Source organism: Erigeron canadensis, chromosome 6, assembly GCF_010389155.1.
Source record: "Erigeron canadensis isolate Cc75 chromosome 6, C_canadensis_v1, whole genome shotgun sequence".
In the NCBI taxonomy this organism is placed as follows: Eukaryota; Viridiplantae; Streptophyta; class Magnoliopsida; order Asterales; family Asteraceae; genus Erigeron; species Erigeron canadensis.
This window is the reverse complement of record NC_057766.1, coordinates 5,231,691-5,251,352: the sequence shown is the minus strand read 5'-3', so window position 1 is coordinate 5,251,352 and position 19,662 is coordinate 5,231,691. Positions and strand designations below refer to the sequence as shown.

At 31.4% G+C, this 19,662-nt stretch overlaps 2 protein-coding genes across 2 annotated transcripts; one reads left to right on the top strand and one right to left on the bottom strand.

Moving 5' to 3' along the window:
• The first annotated feature begins 1,322 nt into the window (after positions 1-1,322).
• On the top strand, positions 1,323-3,423 carry LOC122603598 (proton pump-interactor BIP131-like). Its single transcript, XM_043776347.1, has 6 exons — positions 1,323-1,565; positions 1,666-1,995; positions 2,131-2,346; positions 2,430-2,615; positions 2,727-2,825; positions 2,919-3,423. The coding sequence occupies exons 1-6, from the start codon at positions 1,395-1,397 to the stop codon at positions 2,997-2,999; spliced, it is 1,083 nt and encodes a 360-aa protein (XP_043632282.1). The 5' UTR covers positions 1,323-1,394; the 3' UTR covers positions 3,000-3,423.
• Positions 3,424-3,492: 69 nt separating this feature from the next.
• LOC122603599 (nuclear exosome regulator NRDE2) lies at positions 3,493-14,700 on the bottom strand. Its single transcript, XM_043776348.1, has 10 exons — positions 14,099-14,700; positions 12,609-13,365; positions 10,931-11,549; positions 9,962-10,130; positions 9,016-9,376; positions 6,594-6,704; positions 6,133-6,484; positions 4,996-5,221; positions 4,227-4,448; positions 3,493-3,788 (listed from the first exon to the last, which is right to left on the bottom strand). Exons 1-10 carry the CDS (start codon positions 14,623-14,625, stop codon positions 3,632-3,634), a joined length of 3,501 nt encoding a protein of 1,166 aa, XP_043632283.1. The 5' UTR covers positions 14,626-14,700; the 3' UTR covers positions 3,493-3,631.
• Positions 14,701-19,662: the final 4,962 nt, after the last annotated feature.

Genomic DNA, 19,662 nt, shown 5'->3' with positions numbered 1-19,662 from the left:
CATTTTATATACGTTTTTGTGGTTGAGAAATTTATTTTTTGTAAGAAAGAAATAAAATAAAAAGAAAATAAATAATTAATCTTTTCAAATTCCAAACCATTTATTGCATACAAAAGTAATTAGATATCTACATCGAATTACTTTTTTAAAAAAAAATATCTACATCGAATTAGTATTTTAAATGGATTTGTATATTGGGTGGTCCTACTAAAAAATTGTGAGAATATCAAAAATAAAATAAAATAAAATAAAATAAAATAAATTAAAAGTTAAAAAAATGAAAGAAACTGATCAATCCCTAGATCTAGGAGTTCACTTAAAAGCCAAACGTGTGGGTAAAAGCCAAAAATGTTGGGGGGAAAAACAATCTTTTAATTGATATTTTTGTTTTAAATTTGATAAATTGCTTATGGAAAATAATTAGTAAGTAAATAGTTTATTAATCCTTCTAATTATAAAATGATGACAAATGATAAACTCAAGGGATAAAATAGAGAAGAGAATGAGTGGAATCCAGATGTCACAATCTTATGATTTTTAAGGGATTTTTAAGCTGGTTTTTAAGAGAATATATCATTTCTGAGTATTGATACATATTCAATTAATTCAAATATGAGGGTTGTTGGGATTTTATTAAAATTATTGCTTTAATATTTGTATATTATGCTTTAAAACTTGCATATCATTATTCACGTCACTTTGTATTAAGAAAGGATGTAATTCTTATCTTATGATATATCATTTTTATCAACATATCTATGGCGCTAATCTATGCTATTAGCCTTGTTCCTATATAGTATATTTTGTCAAGAATAGATAACTATTGGAGTAACATATATTTGTGATCCCATTACACATATTTTCTGAATAATATAGAAGAAGTGTTTATGGCTCAACCCAAAATCCGTATATAATATGGCAATTTATCCAACCCACCCATTTTCCCACATACACATGACCTTATGAAGAAAAGCTATATGCATACCCAAATTCAGAATCTAACGTAGCACCGAATAACTGCCTACCTATTACAGATGAGATCTTCAGCTAAGTCTACATAAAAAGATGTAAATATTCTTATGCTTCTGCTAACTTCCTTTCCTCCTTAAACTTTGAAAGATACATATATTGTTATAGCAAGAAACATGTCACCAACTGAGGCACAAAAATAATTAAGTTGACTTTCTTGCCGTGGGGTGCAACTATTTCTAAGAATTAAGTATACTTGGTTGACTTTGTTGGCCGTGAGTTGCAAGTACTTCTAATAAGTATATATATGTGGTTCATAAACACAAGTTATATAATTCAACAAAATACATCATCACATTTCACATACACTTGTGTAGGTACAAGTTGAAGTTTATAAACATTACTTAAATTCGATTCTCACGAAAATGGGTTGTCAATTACAAGTTGAAAATAGAGAAAATTGCAGTCATCAATTTTACATAGTTAAGTTTCGCCCTTCTCTTGAAGAAATCAAAAAAGAAGAGGCCAAGAAAAAATATCAATTTTTGAGTACTATTGTTCGATGTCGTATCAATAAAGAAATTGAACAGCTAAAGGTTCGTATAACTTGTGTACATGTTTCTCATTAGATTAAATGATGCAAATATAGTTTTGAAAACTCACATACGACTTATGTGTGTCTAAATTGGTAAACAGGAAGATGAAGGGGAGATAATCTGGAAATTAAAACCGATTTATAACCGTGAATCATTGATAAAACGGAAAAGTGAGTCTATCAGGAGAAGCGAAAGTTATATAGCTGGAGACAAACCCCCCAAAAGTTCAGTGCCTACAAGAGTCGTAAATTTGACAGATAAAATTGATGCTGCAAAACCTATAAGACCAGATCAAAAACGTTGTCAAAGAAGGTTGATAAACAAAGGGCGGATGGACATGGAATATTTGCAACAAGTTGAGGAAGAACTTCTTTCTACAAAAAAGATTGGTGGAATGACATCCTGTGGTACACAAGAGCTTAACGATCTGGTATGTATGTATATATGGTTTTTCAAAATGTGTTATGTGTGTGTGTGTGTATATATAGCTGGCATGTGTGCGTCTTGATCACTTTAGGTAATTAATCATATTTCTTTCCTTCTCCATATACTCATCAATTGAAAGATCAAAAGTATGGCTCAAAGGATCCAACATGGAAGCAAGAATAGGAAAGAAGAAATGAAAATCCATGACAAACTAAGAGAGTTAAAGATAACTAGGGAAATTTTCACTGCACAAGAACCCAAAACGTCTTATTATGGTAGACGCAGTGAGTATTGGGACAAAAGACAAGAAGAAAGCCAGCGTCGCTATAAGCAATCCTTAAAGTCTATAGTAAAGGTAATTCTTTTCCATCTTCGAATTTAAATCATTTTTGGTGCGTACTAATTGTTGGATGTTATTAACAAAATCTTCATTTTTAGAATGACTTATATGACCTTGAGATAATGAAGAAGAGTCAAATGGCGTACAAAACAAAGGTCATGAGACTTGAAGCAAAATTGCAACATGTGAAAAAAGACATTATTTCATTACAGAAGGAGCTTGAAGATGTTCATTCCCAGATGAAAATAATGTATAATCTTATTCAAATGGCTCCTAAGTCGCAGGTATATGTAATTTCATTTGATGAAATGTTAAACTGCACGCACAAGGAGCTAACATACATCAGTATACTGTTTCTCGTTTCACACTAACCATGCATGTACTGGTTGATTCAGGAAACATGTTATGATGAGTATCAAACGCTATTGATGAATGTGAAAGATGTTGCCCAAACAAGAGACGTGGCAACAGTAAAACAACTATGCGATATACAGGTTTGTTCAGAAATAACTACAATGCATTATATGTATATATAGGCATGTCTAGGAGCTTGCATTCACCCTTTGCAAAAACTTAATTGATACAAGGTTGAAGAGTTCATGGCACAGTGGAACAATAACCAAGTATTCAGGGATGATTACAAGAGAAGAAAAGTAATCAACACTTAAATGACTATTTGCAGTCCAAGGACTTAAAAGATGTTCAAAGTCTGGAACACATAGAGTAAGGAAACCGAAGTGGTGATGAGCATCGAACAGGAGTGATCATACCAGAAGAGATACTTGGACAAACGGTTACAACTCATAAGGAATATGTGACTGTCAAACAATTGCCGCTACAAAAAAAGTGTCAAACAATTGAATATAAGAACTCATCTATCTATCTATTAAAAGTATTGTTATTTATTTCTCATTTTTCATTCGAAATGAAAAAAAAAAAACAGAGAGAGAAAACTGTAATGATATTGTGATTCAAATGGTGAATCATAGTTGTTACTGTAATTAAACAATTGGTTGCAGAATCTAATTGAATCCAGTAAGCTAGGGCAAGTATTGCAGGGTATCGATCAACCAAATCAACATACCTCTAAATGGCACTGAACACTCATCATGTGTTGAATTGCTTTCAAGCTAGGGCGTTATAAATAAGCAGAGATAAAGATAAAGAAACTTGCCTCTTGAACCTCTCAAGGATTGACAAGTGTTTTTTAAATGTAACGATGTTCTTTCATGATGATGGTACATGAGTACATGTTCTATACAAGTAATTATGAGATACAACACCTTTTAGACACTCATTTTTATGACATGTCCATCTCATCTTGTAAAAGGATCTCGTAAACATCAGTTCTCACATTGAGCTCTTTGTCACGCATAACTTCCAATAGATCGGACAACTCTTTTGCAGTTAGCACCGAACTTAATTTAGTGAAACCATCAAGCCATAACTTTTTTGACCTAGAAAACATAATGTCAACAGAATTAGGGTTTGTGTATCTCAAATGGATTAAAAAACAATATAGCTAAGAAGGATCCGGTCAAATGGGTCAAACTGCTTAGAAGTCATCCGAAGTGTACTTTAATTCATAAAACTTCCAGCCTTGTTTATTCAAAACTATAAATTGATATAGTAATAATATTGTTTACATAATCATATAAAAGATATTAGTAATTCTTCCTTTATATTGACGTAAATGGTTCTAGCTCAACTCTATCCATACAAAAGATAGACATCTTTCAACGCAAACCCTTTACGCAACACGCCCATCTTTCCACCTCTAAGTGGTAGTGACAAATACATGTCCAAATTTAACAAACTGATAATTTGTTTGAAAATTAAAATAAGATCAGTTCATTGGGAAACTATGGTTGGGTCATAAATGATAAGGATCTTACCATGGACATGTGTGGATAGCACGAAAGTAAATTCGTCTGGCTGCAGGCAGGTCACATGTTACATGGATCTCATAATCAATGTACAAACGCCATAAAAGTACAGAAAATCTCAATTTGTTGTCCATCAATGCCCTTTCAAAGATCCTATGTACTCTGTGATGCGAACTTCCTCTACTTGTCTCATATGACAATGCAAATAGACAAAGTATCACGGAAGGCTTCCTAAAAGTGGTGAAAAATAAGATCTAGAATTAAAACCAGAGTTAGCTAAGAGAGAGGGCCGGGTGGATTAGGTAACAGTAAACAGAGAATTTATGGTATTGGTCGGGTCAACTCCCAAAACTCTTTTGTCCAAAACAATTACCTTTAGGTATCACCCCAGTTCCCTTTTTGTCCAAACTTTTTCTAATAATATAATTAATTATAATAATATTTAATAATCAGTCTCAAATATAATCACAAAAACCACATTTCATTAATAATATTTATATGTTTGAATAAAATGATTTGAAAGGTTTTCTGGGTTAAAAATACATTTGGGGCGACTTTCAGCCCATTTGATCCATTTCCTTTTTACCTATAATTTTTATGTTACCCACTTGATCCATTAAAAATAAAACATAACCCAAATCGATCCATTCATGGGTAAAATTGTTGAAACTGCTACCTCTAGAAAATATAGTGCAGAACAATAGTAACGCGAAGCCAAAGATATACACAAGAATCCGAGAATATATCATTAATATAGAGGCAGCCTATATTAACTTACTTGTGTAAGTAGTCGTCAATGATCCATCGCAGTTTACTAGGTGAAGTATGAAGATGTGCAATTCGAATAATTGAATTATAGAGTTTCGGACTGAATGGATATATCTGCAACCCTTGAACAACAAATTTCCAAATAGTTGCTAACTCTGATTGAGAACTGTGTTTACAAAGCAGCCGCACATAAAAGTTGAATAGTAATTCAAGCTGATGATTTTGGCTTCGTCTTTCTGCATTTACAGAAATTTTGTTAGAGATGACTATACAAAATTATCCAAATACCTTTGCAACATAATTACCTCCTCCTCTAAATATGACCAAATATAGATGAAAAATACAGGATACTGGTTTTTTAACCTTTCAGCTTATCATAAATACTTAAGACTTGTCTACTACTTAAAAGTAAAGACTACAACACATGCCACAGACTAAAAATAGTTTTCACAAACATTAGGTAGTATGCTAAACACACATGAAAAGTTGAAAACATAATTCATATACAGCAAAGTTGCACAGCAATGATCTCTTTAGTTATGGCACGCACAGTTAACAATGAAACCACAATGACGCACTGCATTTTTAACTTCCTGTTTACCATAGGCGGAACAGACAACTGTAGAACAACTATACTGGTTGAGCAGATAAGAAGCTATAAAAACTGCTGATTATATAGGCACATATATCGCAAAGTGCATTGATGGTATGATGCAATCAGTTAATTCAACACGTAAAGGCTGGTATTATGTAAGTAATTATATGAATTTGAGTAATTAAAAAAGACAATCAGGTACAGTAAAACTTGCAGGTTTGTAGGAGATAGTGTTTGGACGTGTCCTTTGATGTTTGAATGTTTTGAGACTTTAACTACTTAATATATAAACTGCCCAAACAAGATATTCTTGTAAAAAAATAAGATAAAACATGGGGGTTGAAAAAAGAAGTGTCTAAAAATGGGGGAAAAGGCACTAATGAGGTGTATTATTTTTTTTATCATTTGATAATAAGTTCTTTTATAACTAAAAGTAGAAAAGACTTGTCAAAACAATAAGTAAGAACCTACTATAGCGACTAAAAATCACAATAATAAGATAGTCGGTATCAAAATGCAAACCCAAATTCCCCTAAAAAATGGTACAATCACCTGGAAGCACAGTGGAAAGAGCCTGATTCAGAACTTCTACAGCTGCTTCCATTCCAGTAGTCAACTCTTCAAATAAAGCAGCAGAACAGATGGAAGCAACGGAATTATCATCTATGGTCCCACGTATCCATGTTGCCTGTATCATCCGTATTTGTTCCCTAAAACCTTGTCGAGCCCTCAATAATTGCAAATTTGATGGTTGACTTTTAAAAGGACTATATTTTAACCCACATCCCAGGCAGCAAAGAATGTGCAACGCGCGTGGTAATGATTCTGAACTCTTAGAAGATTTATCAGTAAGCTCAGCTTCTGCATACCATAGATATAAAAGTGACGCATTTGATTTAACATCCTGCATAATAGAGAAGCAACATTTTCATATTCTTCTAAAGTTCTATTAGGATGCATGCACAATGTCTTATTCATAGTAAGTTAGTAATTTGTATAATAAAACAACTAACCCACGGAAAACCTTCAATAGAAAACAATGCCATGTCAAATGCCTTTCTAGCATATTCTATGTTTCCAAATGCAGCCTCCCGTCTCGCATAAACACCACATAGATGTACATCCTGTACCAACAAACTTGAGTGTTCAGTAAACTTGAATGAGAATTTTGAGTATGGCATTACTAGCAATTTGCAAGAAAATGTATAGTGAATACATCATATATGTGATATGCCCTCAGATATCTTGCTTGTGAATAAAAATAATTGACATTGGAAACTCAACCCAGATTAGAATTTTTTTTCTTCCAAAACCGATTACAAATGCTCGATATAAAATCTTTGAAGTGCTCAACAAATGAATTATTTAAGGTTTCACCAATAAAATAATTTTATGTTTTTTACCAAGCATATCATAATAGCATGAACAAATAACTAAAATAGAAAATAGTTACTGAAAAAGGAACGTCGTCGTACGAAATGCGGTAATATGAGCCAATAAGTGATATTAAGTTAAGAACCAAATAAAGTTCTCAGCAATAATCAGAGAACCAACGCTGTTATTCGAGAGACAGGGATCTAGAATAGTCAAGGACTCAATTTCATGACTCCCAAAGTTCTAACTGTACGACTCTTTATAGCAGATTTCCATATTTCTAATACTAGTTCTTCGTTATTACATGGTCTCCAAGAACTTGCAAGCAATGATTAATAATTCTAACAAATGCGCATGATCGTAAAAGTTTTACTAAGCCAAGTAATCGGCAAGTAGTCGCTACTCGGAGACTAGCCAAGGCAAATAAGCCCAACTCGGACTCCAAACTCAGTCAACATGTCAAACTCAGGTCAAACTCCATCAGACTTGGTCATCTGGTCAACTCAGGTTAAACTCAGGTCAACAATCAGTAAACTTTCTCTCTTTTTTAAAATAAAATATTAGTTAAACCCTAATAGATGATGAGGTTGAATATGAGTCCGATGAAATACGAATCATCGAGCAATTCGGACAAAATAATAATGAAGCACGAATCTATTAACTAAAAGTTATATTTTTAAACTTTGAAGCATAATGTCTATGTTCTTAAACAATTATGCATGAAGTATTATGTTTATGTTTCTGAACAATAATGTTTAAGTTTGAAGTTTCTAGTCTATTTTTAATTTTCTATTAAATGTAATTTCAAAATATTATTATTATTATTATTATTTTAATATATAACAATCCTGAGCCAATAACAACCCAGATCAACGACAACTCTTAACTCGGATGCTGACCAAGCCGAGTCAGAGTTCCCCAACCATGCAAATGTTTTCCCTAAAATAGAATATCTATCCCTAATTAATAATAAGTGGTAATGATAAGTGATCTTATCAGAATATTGTGGTATGCCAAGTTCTTTTCCAGCAAAACTCTTTTAACAAAAGATTTATAAGAGTATATATGCCACATAAAATATATTAAAAGAGCAAATTTGCAATTGATCTTATCAAAGGATATAATTTGCCAACAGACAAAGTCATAAGTGAATATTTGCAATTCAAAACATAGCATTAAGGTTACTTTGTTACCAATTTTTTAAAGAATTTTATCTACCAAGAATTAACTACAGTATTTAAAAACTATCATTGTATACTTCCAGATATCGCATAAGGATATCCATCAACATAATATACATTCTAAAATATGTGGCACTGGCACTTGTAAACTCACATATAAGTTGATGACCTAACAGAATGTTAAACATAAAAGTAAGAGACATGTGCACTTGTGCAGTCATGTTTTGTTTTGGACAAAAATTTAGTACCATAATTGACAACTGAATCGTATAACCTTTAGTATGAGATTCAAGGCTAATCGAAAGAACATGCTAAACCTAATCATTTAACTTTAAACTGATTTGGTTTTGAAATAATTAAATAACACAACGTATAAAACACAATTATCGAGAACGGAACTGGCTACAAAACCTAAGGCTACTTATATATATGATTAACTTTCATTAAACACAAATCTCACGTGTATTGTCTTATAGTATCTCAAAATTTCATTATGAGTCAAACAATTGACAATATTCAGTTCCTAAACATCACCGAAACGGAAAAGGCACAATTAAAATATATAATGTCAACAGACAATAGTTATCATGTAAAAAGTACAATAAAATATATTTCAAAAGATTAGTGACAAATTTGGGCCTAAAGAAAAGTCAGTCACAAATTTGATTTTTTCGTACAATTTAAATGGCAAGTTACGCCTTTAAACTAGCAAATAAGATGTGATCTGTTTACTTGAGCCAGAAAAAATTTTATGTTATGCAATTCTAGGATAACTGTCTTGGTAAGTAAATTGATTAAAATTTCCGCCTCTACTTGAAATGAATATATATATATATATATGTCTAACAATTCTTCCATACCGAAAATAAATATAGCGTACCTGACGGTTACTTTTTATAAGGTTCTTCGCCAATGGCCGACATGGAGTAACCGCAACACTACAAGAATTCATCCTAGTTTTTGATAGCTCTTCAGCAACAAGTGCAACTTCTTTTAAAATGTGGTCAGATGAAAATGCATTTAAACATTGTAACGTAACATTTCGAACAAACTTCATCATCTCGCTTCTCATATTGATGTTATCAAAACTGCCCAGAACATGTTCTAAACTGTAACCATTAAGACAGCCATCTGCCTTTTTCAATATCTCCTCAACCTTTCTCAGGTCATCTTGCATAGAATGTGGCAACCACTCCATCATTAGAGTTCCCTCTGCCCAACTTGAACTATTAGTTGACGACCTACAAAAAGTGAACAGTAAGTTTCTCTAACTAGCAACAAGATGACCAGACTAAGCATAATATACTGGTGGAAAAAGGACAGGTGAGTTAACATGGGTTTGGATCAAAATTGGTAACTTTTGTAGACGCCTGGTCAGGTTGAGCAGAAATACCCTAAAAATTATTTATTTAAGATGACTAGCCTCGTAAAAAGAGCTACATTACTTCAATATTAATTTAACATTTATACAAAACAATTTAAACGTTAAGCATTAACGAAACATTTTCGGAGCCTTACAATAAGTTTCCCATCCAACCCGTTTAATGTTTTCATCTTTCCATAAACTATTTCACTTTACCACTTTGACCCATTGAGATAAAGGAAAACACGAATTGATCCATTCTTAAGTAAATATATTAAAACTGCCATACATAATGATTATCACTTTAACTTAGCATTCTCTGTACAAAACGGAAGTCATTATCGTATTAATGTATACTAAAAGATAAGTGAACACAAAGCCGGCAACAGAATTAGCAGAATTTTATTAGCAGAATAAGTGTGATTAAAATATAGTCGAATGAAGAATGGTTTAAGAGACTAACCACTGGGGAGTTATTCCGCCAAAGAAATCAATGAACTCGTACACCAGTGACAAACGCACTTCGTCTGTAGTTATTGAGAACAAATACTCACTGATATCCTCAAACAATACAGCTCTCAGAAGCTGTTCGCCACCCTCTTCATCAGTAAGCCCATCTGAAAGTGATGTCCCTGTTTTTTCTAGTCATAATTTAGTAATTACTATAGCGATAATAATAAAGAACTTTTAACATTGATCTGTACGCAATATTTAAACAGCTGCATTGCATAAATTTAGCAAAGTCAAAAATCAAATTACGAGTAGTAAATTAGAAGCTAAGTAGTCAAGGACATAAATTTCGGTGTTTCGGTCACAGACTGGTATACGAAATATCATTTTTTTCGGTGGTATTTCGGTAATTCTAATATTATATATATATATATATTTATATATATACATAAATAAGAGTAAAAGATAAAACCTGGAAGTGCTGAAACATAATTCACCGAAATTTCGGAAATTTCGGTCAAATTTCGGAAATTTCGTTGGTATTTCAGTCAAAACCACCGAAAATTTCGGAAACAATATCAAAACCGAAATTCGATACCGAAATTATGTCCCACCACCGAAAACTGGTATACCACCGAAATACCACCGAAATTTCACCGAAATTGATAACATAGATTAGAAGTCCTCTAAAGTCAAGGTCAGTTCACAAAGTCTGGTTTTAATGCATGCAGCTTCCTCAATCATTTTATTATAAGATTGAAGCCATCTTTGTACAATAAAACTATTTCCATAATTATAATTATAATCATAATCAAAGCATCAATTGTATAGAGCACATTGAGTGAACAATAGTGTTTAGGGGTCAACCCAGCCCATTCAACATTAACTCATTTAAATGCATTGTATAACCAGCTCAAATCACACATTTTGCCATCTCTATCAAAAAACTATCATTAAGAAATTAAGTAGAAAAAAAAGGTACCAAATTTTGTACGAAGAGGCATCCATTGGTTAGAGTCTCTTAATAACTCTTCCTTTGACCATCTGACCCAAGTTGAAACGTCTTGGACCTCACCATTAGCTTCAGTTTCACCATTTATACCAAGTAACTTCATTAGAGCCTCAGTGTCATCTTTCTCTTCCATATCCACATCATCGTCATCATTGCCAACCTCCATGCCCACATCAGCAACTTCTAAATTATCTTCATTGTGAGCATTGCTTTCACCTTTAGGTTCATGCCACCCTGTCCAACCCCCTTCATCAACTATAGAAGAAGACTCAGACTCCTTCATCATTGCCATTTGCTTTTGTTCTTCCTCTTTTTGCAACCAATTTGACCAACCAAGAGCCCCATCCTCCCCGATTCTTGCACCAATACTATTCCAAAAATACTCAAATAGTCTCTGTTTACTCTGCTCAGAAAGAAGTAAAGACGGACAGAACAAAGTGTATTCTAATACAGCTTGAAATAACGCTGTAGCTAATTCTTGATAGCCCGATTGCCACTCAAACCGGCATAAGCTGACAAATATACTAACAAGTCCAAGTTCTTGTTGAACAAGAAGAGGGTCTGGTGAGGATCTATCATTTTGACGAGCCTGCATTGATATAAATTAATAAATGAGAACCCGCATATCAAGGCTTAGAAGCTTCAAGAAATCACAAGTTTGCATCACCAAATACTCCCAAATGAAAGAAAATAGCAGTTTATAGTTTGGTTTTAATAGGTGTTAGGCACTCCTAGAAGATAAGGACCCAAAAGCCAAGGAGCTATGTATTAGGCTCTAGGCAAACACCTGAAGTACACAAGATCTCAGTTCTTCTACAAAGTTATTTCTAAAGTTAATCACTGTTGAATAACATTATTTACCAATTACATGCTTGAAAGTTGAAAAGTGCTAACAGACAAGTTGTGGATGACAATATATATACTTCACTTGTATAGTTATATACCAAGAGTATTCAAGAAGCTTTAGGAGTGATAAGAAATGCCAGGTCATTTTCACCAAACGTGCTTAAGAAGAGCCAGATAAAGAACTCCACTATAAAAAAGCCAAAAGAACTGCACTAATCTCCTATAGAAATCATGAGGCATACCAAACCAGCGAGGCACACCTAGTTAAAAGATGCCTCTGAGGCATGCCTTTGAGCTGCTTTCCATCGCCTAGAATAGCTTGGCAGAAATAGCCTTGAAGCACCTAGGTATGCTTTGTTAAACCAAGATTTACAAACTAATTGGGGGGAAATGATTAATTTATATCGCAGAAAGTCTAAATCGCAAATGAAGAACATGAAAGAATAGTCTTTTAAATTCGTACGAAATTAGTTTCGATACTCAGACCATGTCCTGTCTCATAAGCTTTCAGCATTAGAAAAGCACTGCGATACAGAAGCATATTTAATTCTATTTGAGAAGGATAATGTACTATTCAAAAAGATCAAATCCACTACGTACTCAGACCAACATTTGTGACAGTATTCGAGTATTTGAGGCATATATAGGAAAATCCATGTGAAATGGAAATCCATAAGCATATAGAAACTAGTTTCAGGAATATCATCCACGATTTAAGTTTCAGGAACAAGCAAGAAACTTGTTACTAATAACTTAAAGAAAAACTTAGAGCATAAATATATATATATATATATTTGTGCACCTGCCTATGCTGCTTGTTGCATGCTGCTGACAAAGCCTGTATCCCATTGGCAAACATCTTCCTCACTTCAGAAACCTTGAATCTAGAAAAATCGCCTTGAACAAGCCTTAGAAACTCCCTCCAGAGCTTATAACTCCCTGAATGGTATGTAAGTAACTTCTCCCATCTGGCAATCAAAACGTCATTATTATCTCTTCTTTGGTATGCATTCATAAGTGCAAGAAGTAGTTCTTCATTATCAGGATTGAGTTCAGATGCCTTCTCCAATATGCTGATCTTCTTCTCCAATGTTTGTAAACGGGCACCTCTTTGTCGCTGCTTACTTTCAACTTTATCTTGAAAATTCGCAAATTCTAACCAAAAGTTCTCATTATATGGATGCTCCCGAGTCATCTTATTAAACTCTTTTGTCTTTCGCAACACTTCATCTTCCCATGATTCCTCGACAACTGAAAGATCTTTAGGCTGGCCTTCAACAGGGGTTGTCTCATCTGAAAGTGGTATGAAATCAGTACCTATTTCTTGTTGAGAACCTTTAGGACCAACAACTCTAAGTCGCTTAAAGTTCTTATGGTGCTCCAATGCAGCATGCTTAGCAGACCAGTAACGACCTTCTGATCTAAGTTTATTGTCTAACGAATTTACATCGTTATCACCACCAAGGTCCCAACTCCTCATATTCGAAGAATGGAATGCATTGTAGTTAAGCCCAGAAGACTTGCTTCCATTAAATATTTTATATCTGGCCACGTCCATTCTGCGTTGTAGTAAAAATATATATTCAAAATCAGATCCTACTACCAAGTACCAATCTCATTCTTAAACAATCTTCAAATGCAGCTGATGTTGCAACAAGAGTTGGCATGCGTATAATATAATAAGTCTTCTCATTTCATCATTAAATAAAAAAAAAAGAGATAGTTTGACTTATAAACAGTTTGATTCTTTAATCATCATAAACAAATCCCGCAAACTGAAAAGTGAAAACCATGTATATTAGATTTGTAACAATATCAACATTACCCGCTAAATGATAGTTCTCACCACATTGTGAAAGTGCATTTTAAGTTCTTTTGTTCACGACTTCCATAAGCAAGAACAACTACCTCTCTATCCCCGTATCTTTGTTTTTTGTCAACTATTTATCTAATTATATACGAGTATCTTATTATACAAAATCAGAAAATAATGTTCTAACATATATCAAGTACTTATGGAACAATATGGATTTCCTCATTTCCATTTAAATTTATAAAAGCCATCATTTATGCAAAAACATAGATTAACGACAACGATAAGCCGTCACACTCCCCACCTGTCGCATGTAATTTTGAGCTTATAACTCGACTAAATCGGTATGCCTTAACTAAAAATGTCATCAAACTTGCCAATCATTTCCAATTTATCTAAACTAAAGTGTGGGCATCCTACTTTAATAAGATATATCAATAGCAGTAAAACTCAAGAAAAAAAAAAGAAAAAAATTTAACCTGTAAAGAGAACCGAAAGCCAAATTATCGCGATCGCCACGAGAATCGAAGTAATACTCCTTATCCCTAATTGAATCATTACTAGCAGCCCAAGACTGAATATTCTGTTTCCTAGAATTAGGCCCATATTCAACATCCTTTTTTTCTTTCTTATTTTTCTTCTTTTTCTTATCTTTCTTTCTCCGTTTTCGTTTCTCGTCGAGTTCCTGATCCGACTCAGACGATTCCACCAACTCGTATCGAGTCTGCCGGTTTTGTCTTTCTTGTTCCACTAATTCAACTTCTTTTTCGTCTTCTTGTTCTTCTTCGGGTTCGGGTTGATGGGATTGAAGAGGGGGTGGCGTGATGGTGGAGATATCGACGGTGAAGCTGGTGTTGGAGAGCCAATTGGGTGGTGGTGCGGTGGTTGGATTGGAGAGTTGGAGAGGTGGGTGTGGGTTTATTGGGTCGGTGGGATTTTGGTTAAAAATGGGGAATAATGATGGTGGTCGGAGAAGTGAGTCTCCCGGTGGTGATTCGTCGGCCATTATTGGGTGTGTGTTTTTTGGGAGGGTTTCTATTTGTATAATTTGAATGTTTTTATCACATTCATCCAATCAACCCTGTTGAGGAACAAATGGAAATAAAAGTTTTTGTTAAGACCGACTTTAATCAAGTTATTTGTAAAATCTGGACCCATTTTCAGTTGGGTTCAGGTTAAGTTTTGGTTTAACAGGTTGACACGTAAACCCAAAAAAAAAAAAATTAAATAGGTCAATCTACAAACTTATTTGACATGTGAACCCATATTTTATTAAACCTTAAATCATCCCGTCAACTTATAAAGCCATTTGACATGTTTACTTGAAATCAACTCATCAGACATCACCTCATTTGATCCGTCAACCCGATTTTTTCAAAGTTCATGTGTTGGGTTTGGATTAACAACTTGACAAATTGGCAAGTTCAGGTTAAGATTTCCAACTTGATTTTGATATCCGGCAGTGTTCGAGTTAAGTGTTTTCAACCCGCTACCCTAAACATGTCAACCCGAACCCATTCACATCTTTAGCTTTTATTCTATCTTCTTTAGAATTTAATTCAGAAAATAAAGTGAATGATTTGAACGGATTCAATATACTGTAAACCATCCATGTAATGTGATGCTCGTATGTCGTGAAATAGTCTTTTATTAATATGATGGTGGTGGTGGTAACGACAAAAATGGTTGGATCGGATTCAAAAATTCATACAAAATTTATTATTTGTTTTAATATATGCATATTTCATATGGATATATAGTATAGATATTGTTTTACTGAATATAGGCAAATATTAATTATAAAGATAATTTTTTACATTTTTATATGTTCATTAAGACATTTTTAGTACCTTACTAGTTATTGACCCCGCGCGTTGCCGCGAGTACGTTTTTTATACAATAAAGTTTTGACAAATTTATGTAAAATATTCAAAACCAAACTTTAAAAATGAAAACTAATCATCTAGTAATAACATTACAAATTTTATAAAGGAATAATAAGTCATATAAAAACGCAAACAATAATTTTATTAATGCTTTATATGTTTCATAAATGTAAGACGTAAGTATGATAAAAATTATTATATATTAAAAACGTTATATATATGTATAAAAACGGAAGAAAATAATCAAAAACCAAAAATTTAAAAGTAAAACCATAACTGTGTTCAAATTGTATGATGAAAACCCTCGAGCCCAAAAGTTTAGTGTCAATAAAAATGAAAATGAAAATTTTGATGTAGGATACAAGTTAAAAGATGAAAAATCTATTAAAAAAACAATTAAATATGTAGCAATATAATAAAAAAAATGTAAAAGAATATAAAGATGTATAAAAACATAAACAATAACTATATTAACGTTTTAAATGTAACATGGACGTAAAACGTAACGATGATAAAAGTTATTGTATAATAAAAATGCTATATGTATAAAAAGACAAATGAAAATAATCAAAGACTAAATGTTTAAAAGTAAAAATGTAACTGTGTGAAAGTTGTTTGATGAAAACATGAGAACCTAAAAGTTTAGTGTCACGAAAATAAAAGCGAAAACTTTGATGTGGGTAAAAGTTAAAAAATAAAAATTTTAGGGGGTCAAAACAAAATTTGATTAAAGTTTAAAGGATTAAAACAAAATTTTGTTAAAATTAGTATGTGCTTTACAAGCTTATACATTCCACGAATAAAATACATATATATTTACATAGGTTTTTAGTATATATATAATAGAGATTGTGTCTTCCTCTTAAAGGGACTTGCAATTTGTGCAAATACCTTTTTCTATGGTCATAATTTATCTCATCCTATATTGTAATAATAATTATAAGTTAAGTAATTAATGAAGTTAAAAAATATAAATTATTTATAAAAAATAAAATTGTATAAATTAGTGAGACTTTTTCTATAAATATAAATATAAGTATTAATATATTAATGTATTTAGATAATGATTATTAGGTATTTTAATTTATAATTAGATTAATAATGACATTATTCAGTTTAGATAGTTGAAAAATTGTGAAGTGGTTAGATCAATCGTTTTTTAATATATATATATATATACTATATTTTAAAATCGTTTCTAATACTGGATACGGGGCTTATGACATGAATTACAAATATAAGTTGAGTCATGCATGTCAATGTAAACATTTTATTAAATAGTAAAATAACTTAAATGTGTATCACATAGTATTTCGTGTTTTATCCTATAACTGATTAGGACTTCACATAACAATGAACCATTTTCCAGTGTTACCTTATGTTACATTTATATGCTAATTAATTTTTAATTTTTTATGTTTATGTTTCCATTAAGATTTCTTGAATTGTTGTTCATATTGTTAATGAGTTTGTGTAAGTGTGGATGTTGAACTTTAAGTTTGACAAATTGAAAAAAAATATGAATTGTAATATAGATAAGCTTATAATATTACACTTGTAGACAATCTAAAGTTTCTTTACCATAATATGCATCGTACGTATAATCAATTAAAGATTATTAATATTAATATAGTTATAATTTTTTCCATTAAGATAATAATAGAATTGTTATACATTATTGTAATATTAATTAAATCATAATTGGTGGATATGTTATTGGTTGTAATTTGTTTGAAATACTTTTGTGTAAACAATATTTTATGTGTTGAAATATTTTAATTAATTAAATGGTAAAAAAAAATTTACAAAAATTCTAAAGTTGATGTCACAAATTGTAATAAATATATTAAGTATTTTGAGCTAAAAATATAAATTATTGATGTAAAACAAAAAAGTGTAAATAAGTGAAACTATTTTTACGAATATTAATTTAAATACTTATATAATAATATATTTAGATAATGATTATTAAAAATTATAACTTATAATTAAACTAATTGATGATATAAACGGGAATCAATTTGATGAAATCGAACAATATAATTGATCAATAATTTATTAGTTTAAATGTTTTATATTATATATTAATGTTAAGATTAAGATATATATGTATAAAGATAAAAATATAACCCAATAATTTTTATAGCCCATAACTTAAGTACATATAGTATATGAGATGTTTCGAATTTTCAACTAAAAGTCTAAAACTATTTTATTTTATTCCTTTTTACTTATCATATTATACTCATTTTATCTCAAAATTTTCTTTTTGTAAATATACTTATTATACAATTTCTTATTTTGTATAATAATATACTTTTGCAGTTTTACCTTGTCATTCAAAATTTCAAATCATGTCAACATAAATATTAATGTCATTAATTATTCTTTCTTATGAATATGTTTATTATTAGTTATTAGAAAATTAGATTAGACGAGATTAAACGAAAATTTTTTCGTATGTTAGAATTAATCTTTTTCTTTTCAATACTCACACTCTTCTTTATATTAGTTAATAATTCTAGTAATAATTTTAATTTTGTATTTATATGTTTATTCTGGCAAAAAACCGCATATTCAAATATCAAATAAATTTTGTTTGTCGAATGACTATTCATCTATTATATTTTCATGGAAATATGAAGCAAGAAATTAAACTCTATGAAAAACTGGTGGTTCAATTCGACATTAAGTTATATGAGGAGTTCGAATACGGATGTAGGCAAAGACGAAAAATAAGAAAGAGGAAAATGAGACATTCAATCATGCGAAGCGAGCCGCGGTAGCCTATTAAGTTTTTCAGCGGGCACTCTTGGTCCTATCGAAAATGCGGCAAAAGTAAAGATTTGTTCGTCTTAGTTATTTGTACAAGGATATTATGACAAACTCTTTAATCCAATTCTATCTCTATATATAAATAGCGTTACTCGATTTCCGTGCGGCTACCTTTTTCAGCAATTATAGTCCTTGTCATTAACTTTGTTGCAACAATGGTCCCATAAGTAACGACCGTTAAGTTTTTTTTGCAATTATAGTCCCTGTCATTAAATTTGTTTGCAACAATGATCCCTATCAGCTAACTTAGATTATTTAGATTTTTAGGTTTTTAAATTTTTGTCACATAACTTTAACCTTTTAACTTTTGTCACATAACTTTAATCTTTTTTACTTTCAACACGAAAGTTTAGTTTTATTTAGTTTTTAAACATATGTTTTTCTAACTTTTGCCACGAAAGTTTTATTCTCTTTACTTTTTATGACGGAAACTTTTTACTTTTTACTTTTTGTCACATAAATTTAACTTCATTTACTTTTGGCACGAAAGTTTTGTTTTATTTAGTTTTTTAACTTTTGTTTTTCTAATTTTTGCCACAGAACTGAATTCTTTTTACTTTTTATCACAAAAACTTTTAAACTTTTACTTTTTGTCACATAACTTTTATTTCTTTTACTTCTTGCACGAATTTTTTGTGTTATTTACTTTTTAAGCTTTTGTTTTTTAACTTTTGTCACAAAAGTTTTATTCTTTTTACTTCTTATCACATAAATTTACTAAAGTTTTCATCCTTTTACTTTTTGCCACATTACTTTCATTTCTTCTACTTTCCACACAAAAGTTTGGTTTTATTTACTTTTTATATTTTTATTTTTTCAACTTCAGCCATCAAAGTTTCATTTATTTACTTTTTATCACATAACTTTTCACTTTTTAAATTTTGTCACGAAAATTTCATTTTATATAATTTTTCACATGTGTACATGTTAAGTAATGTCTCCTAGGGCAACGCCCGAGACAAAAAACCAATTTAAACTTAAAATCGGTCAAACATGTACGACGTGTACGTGTAGTTAAGATGGGGTACAGGTGGGCTACATGCAAATTAAAACCTGGACTTTTGTGACATTGGTCTCAAGACCCTTTTGTGAAAATCGGTGTCTTCTAAAATTCCAAAATATATGTATGGAATTAAATGCACAGTACTACAGTAGACGTACTCTACGTGTCACCTTTGATGGTTTATAAATAAGCAAATTATCAAATGGCATGAATGAACTATGCGAAGAGACCAAGTTAAAAGTTGAAAATTCTTCTCCAGAAAAGTTAATACGAGTATCAAAGTTGAAAATTTAATAATAATAATAATAATAAATTAATA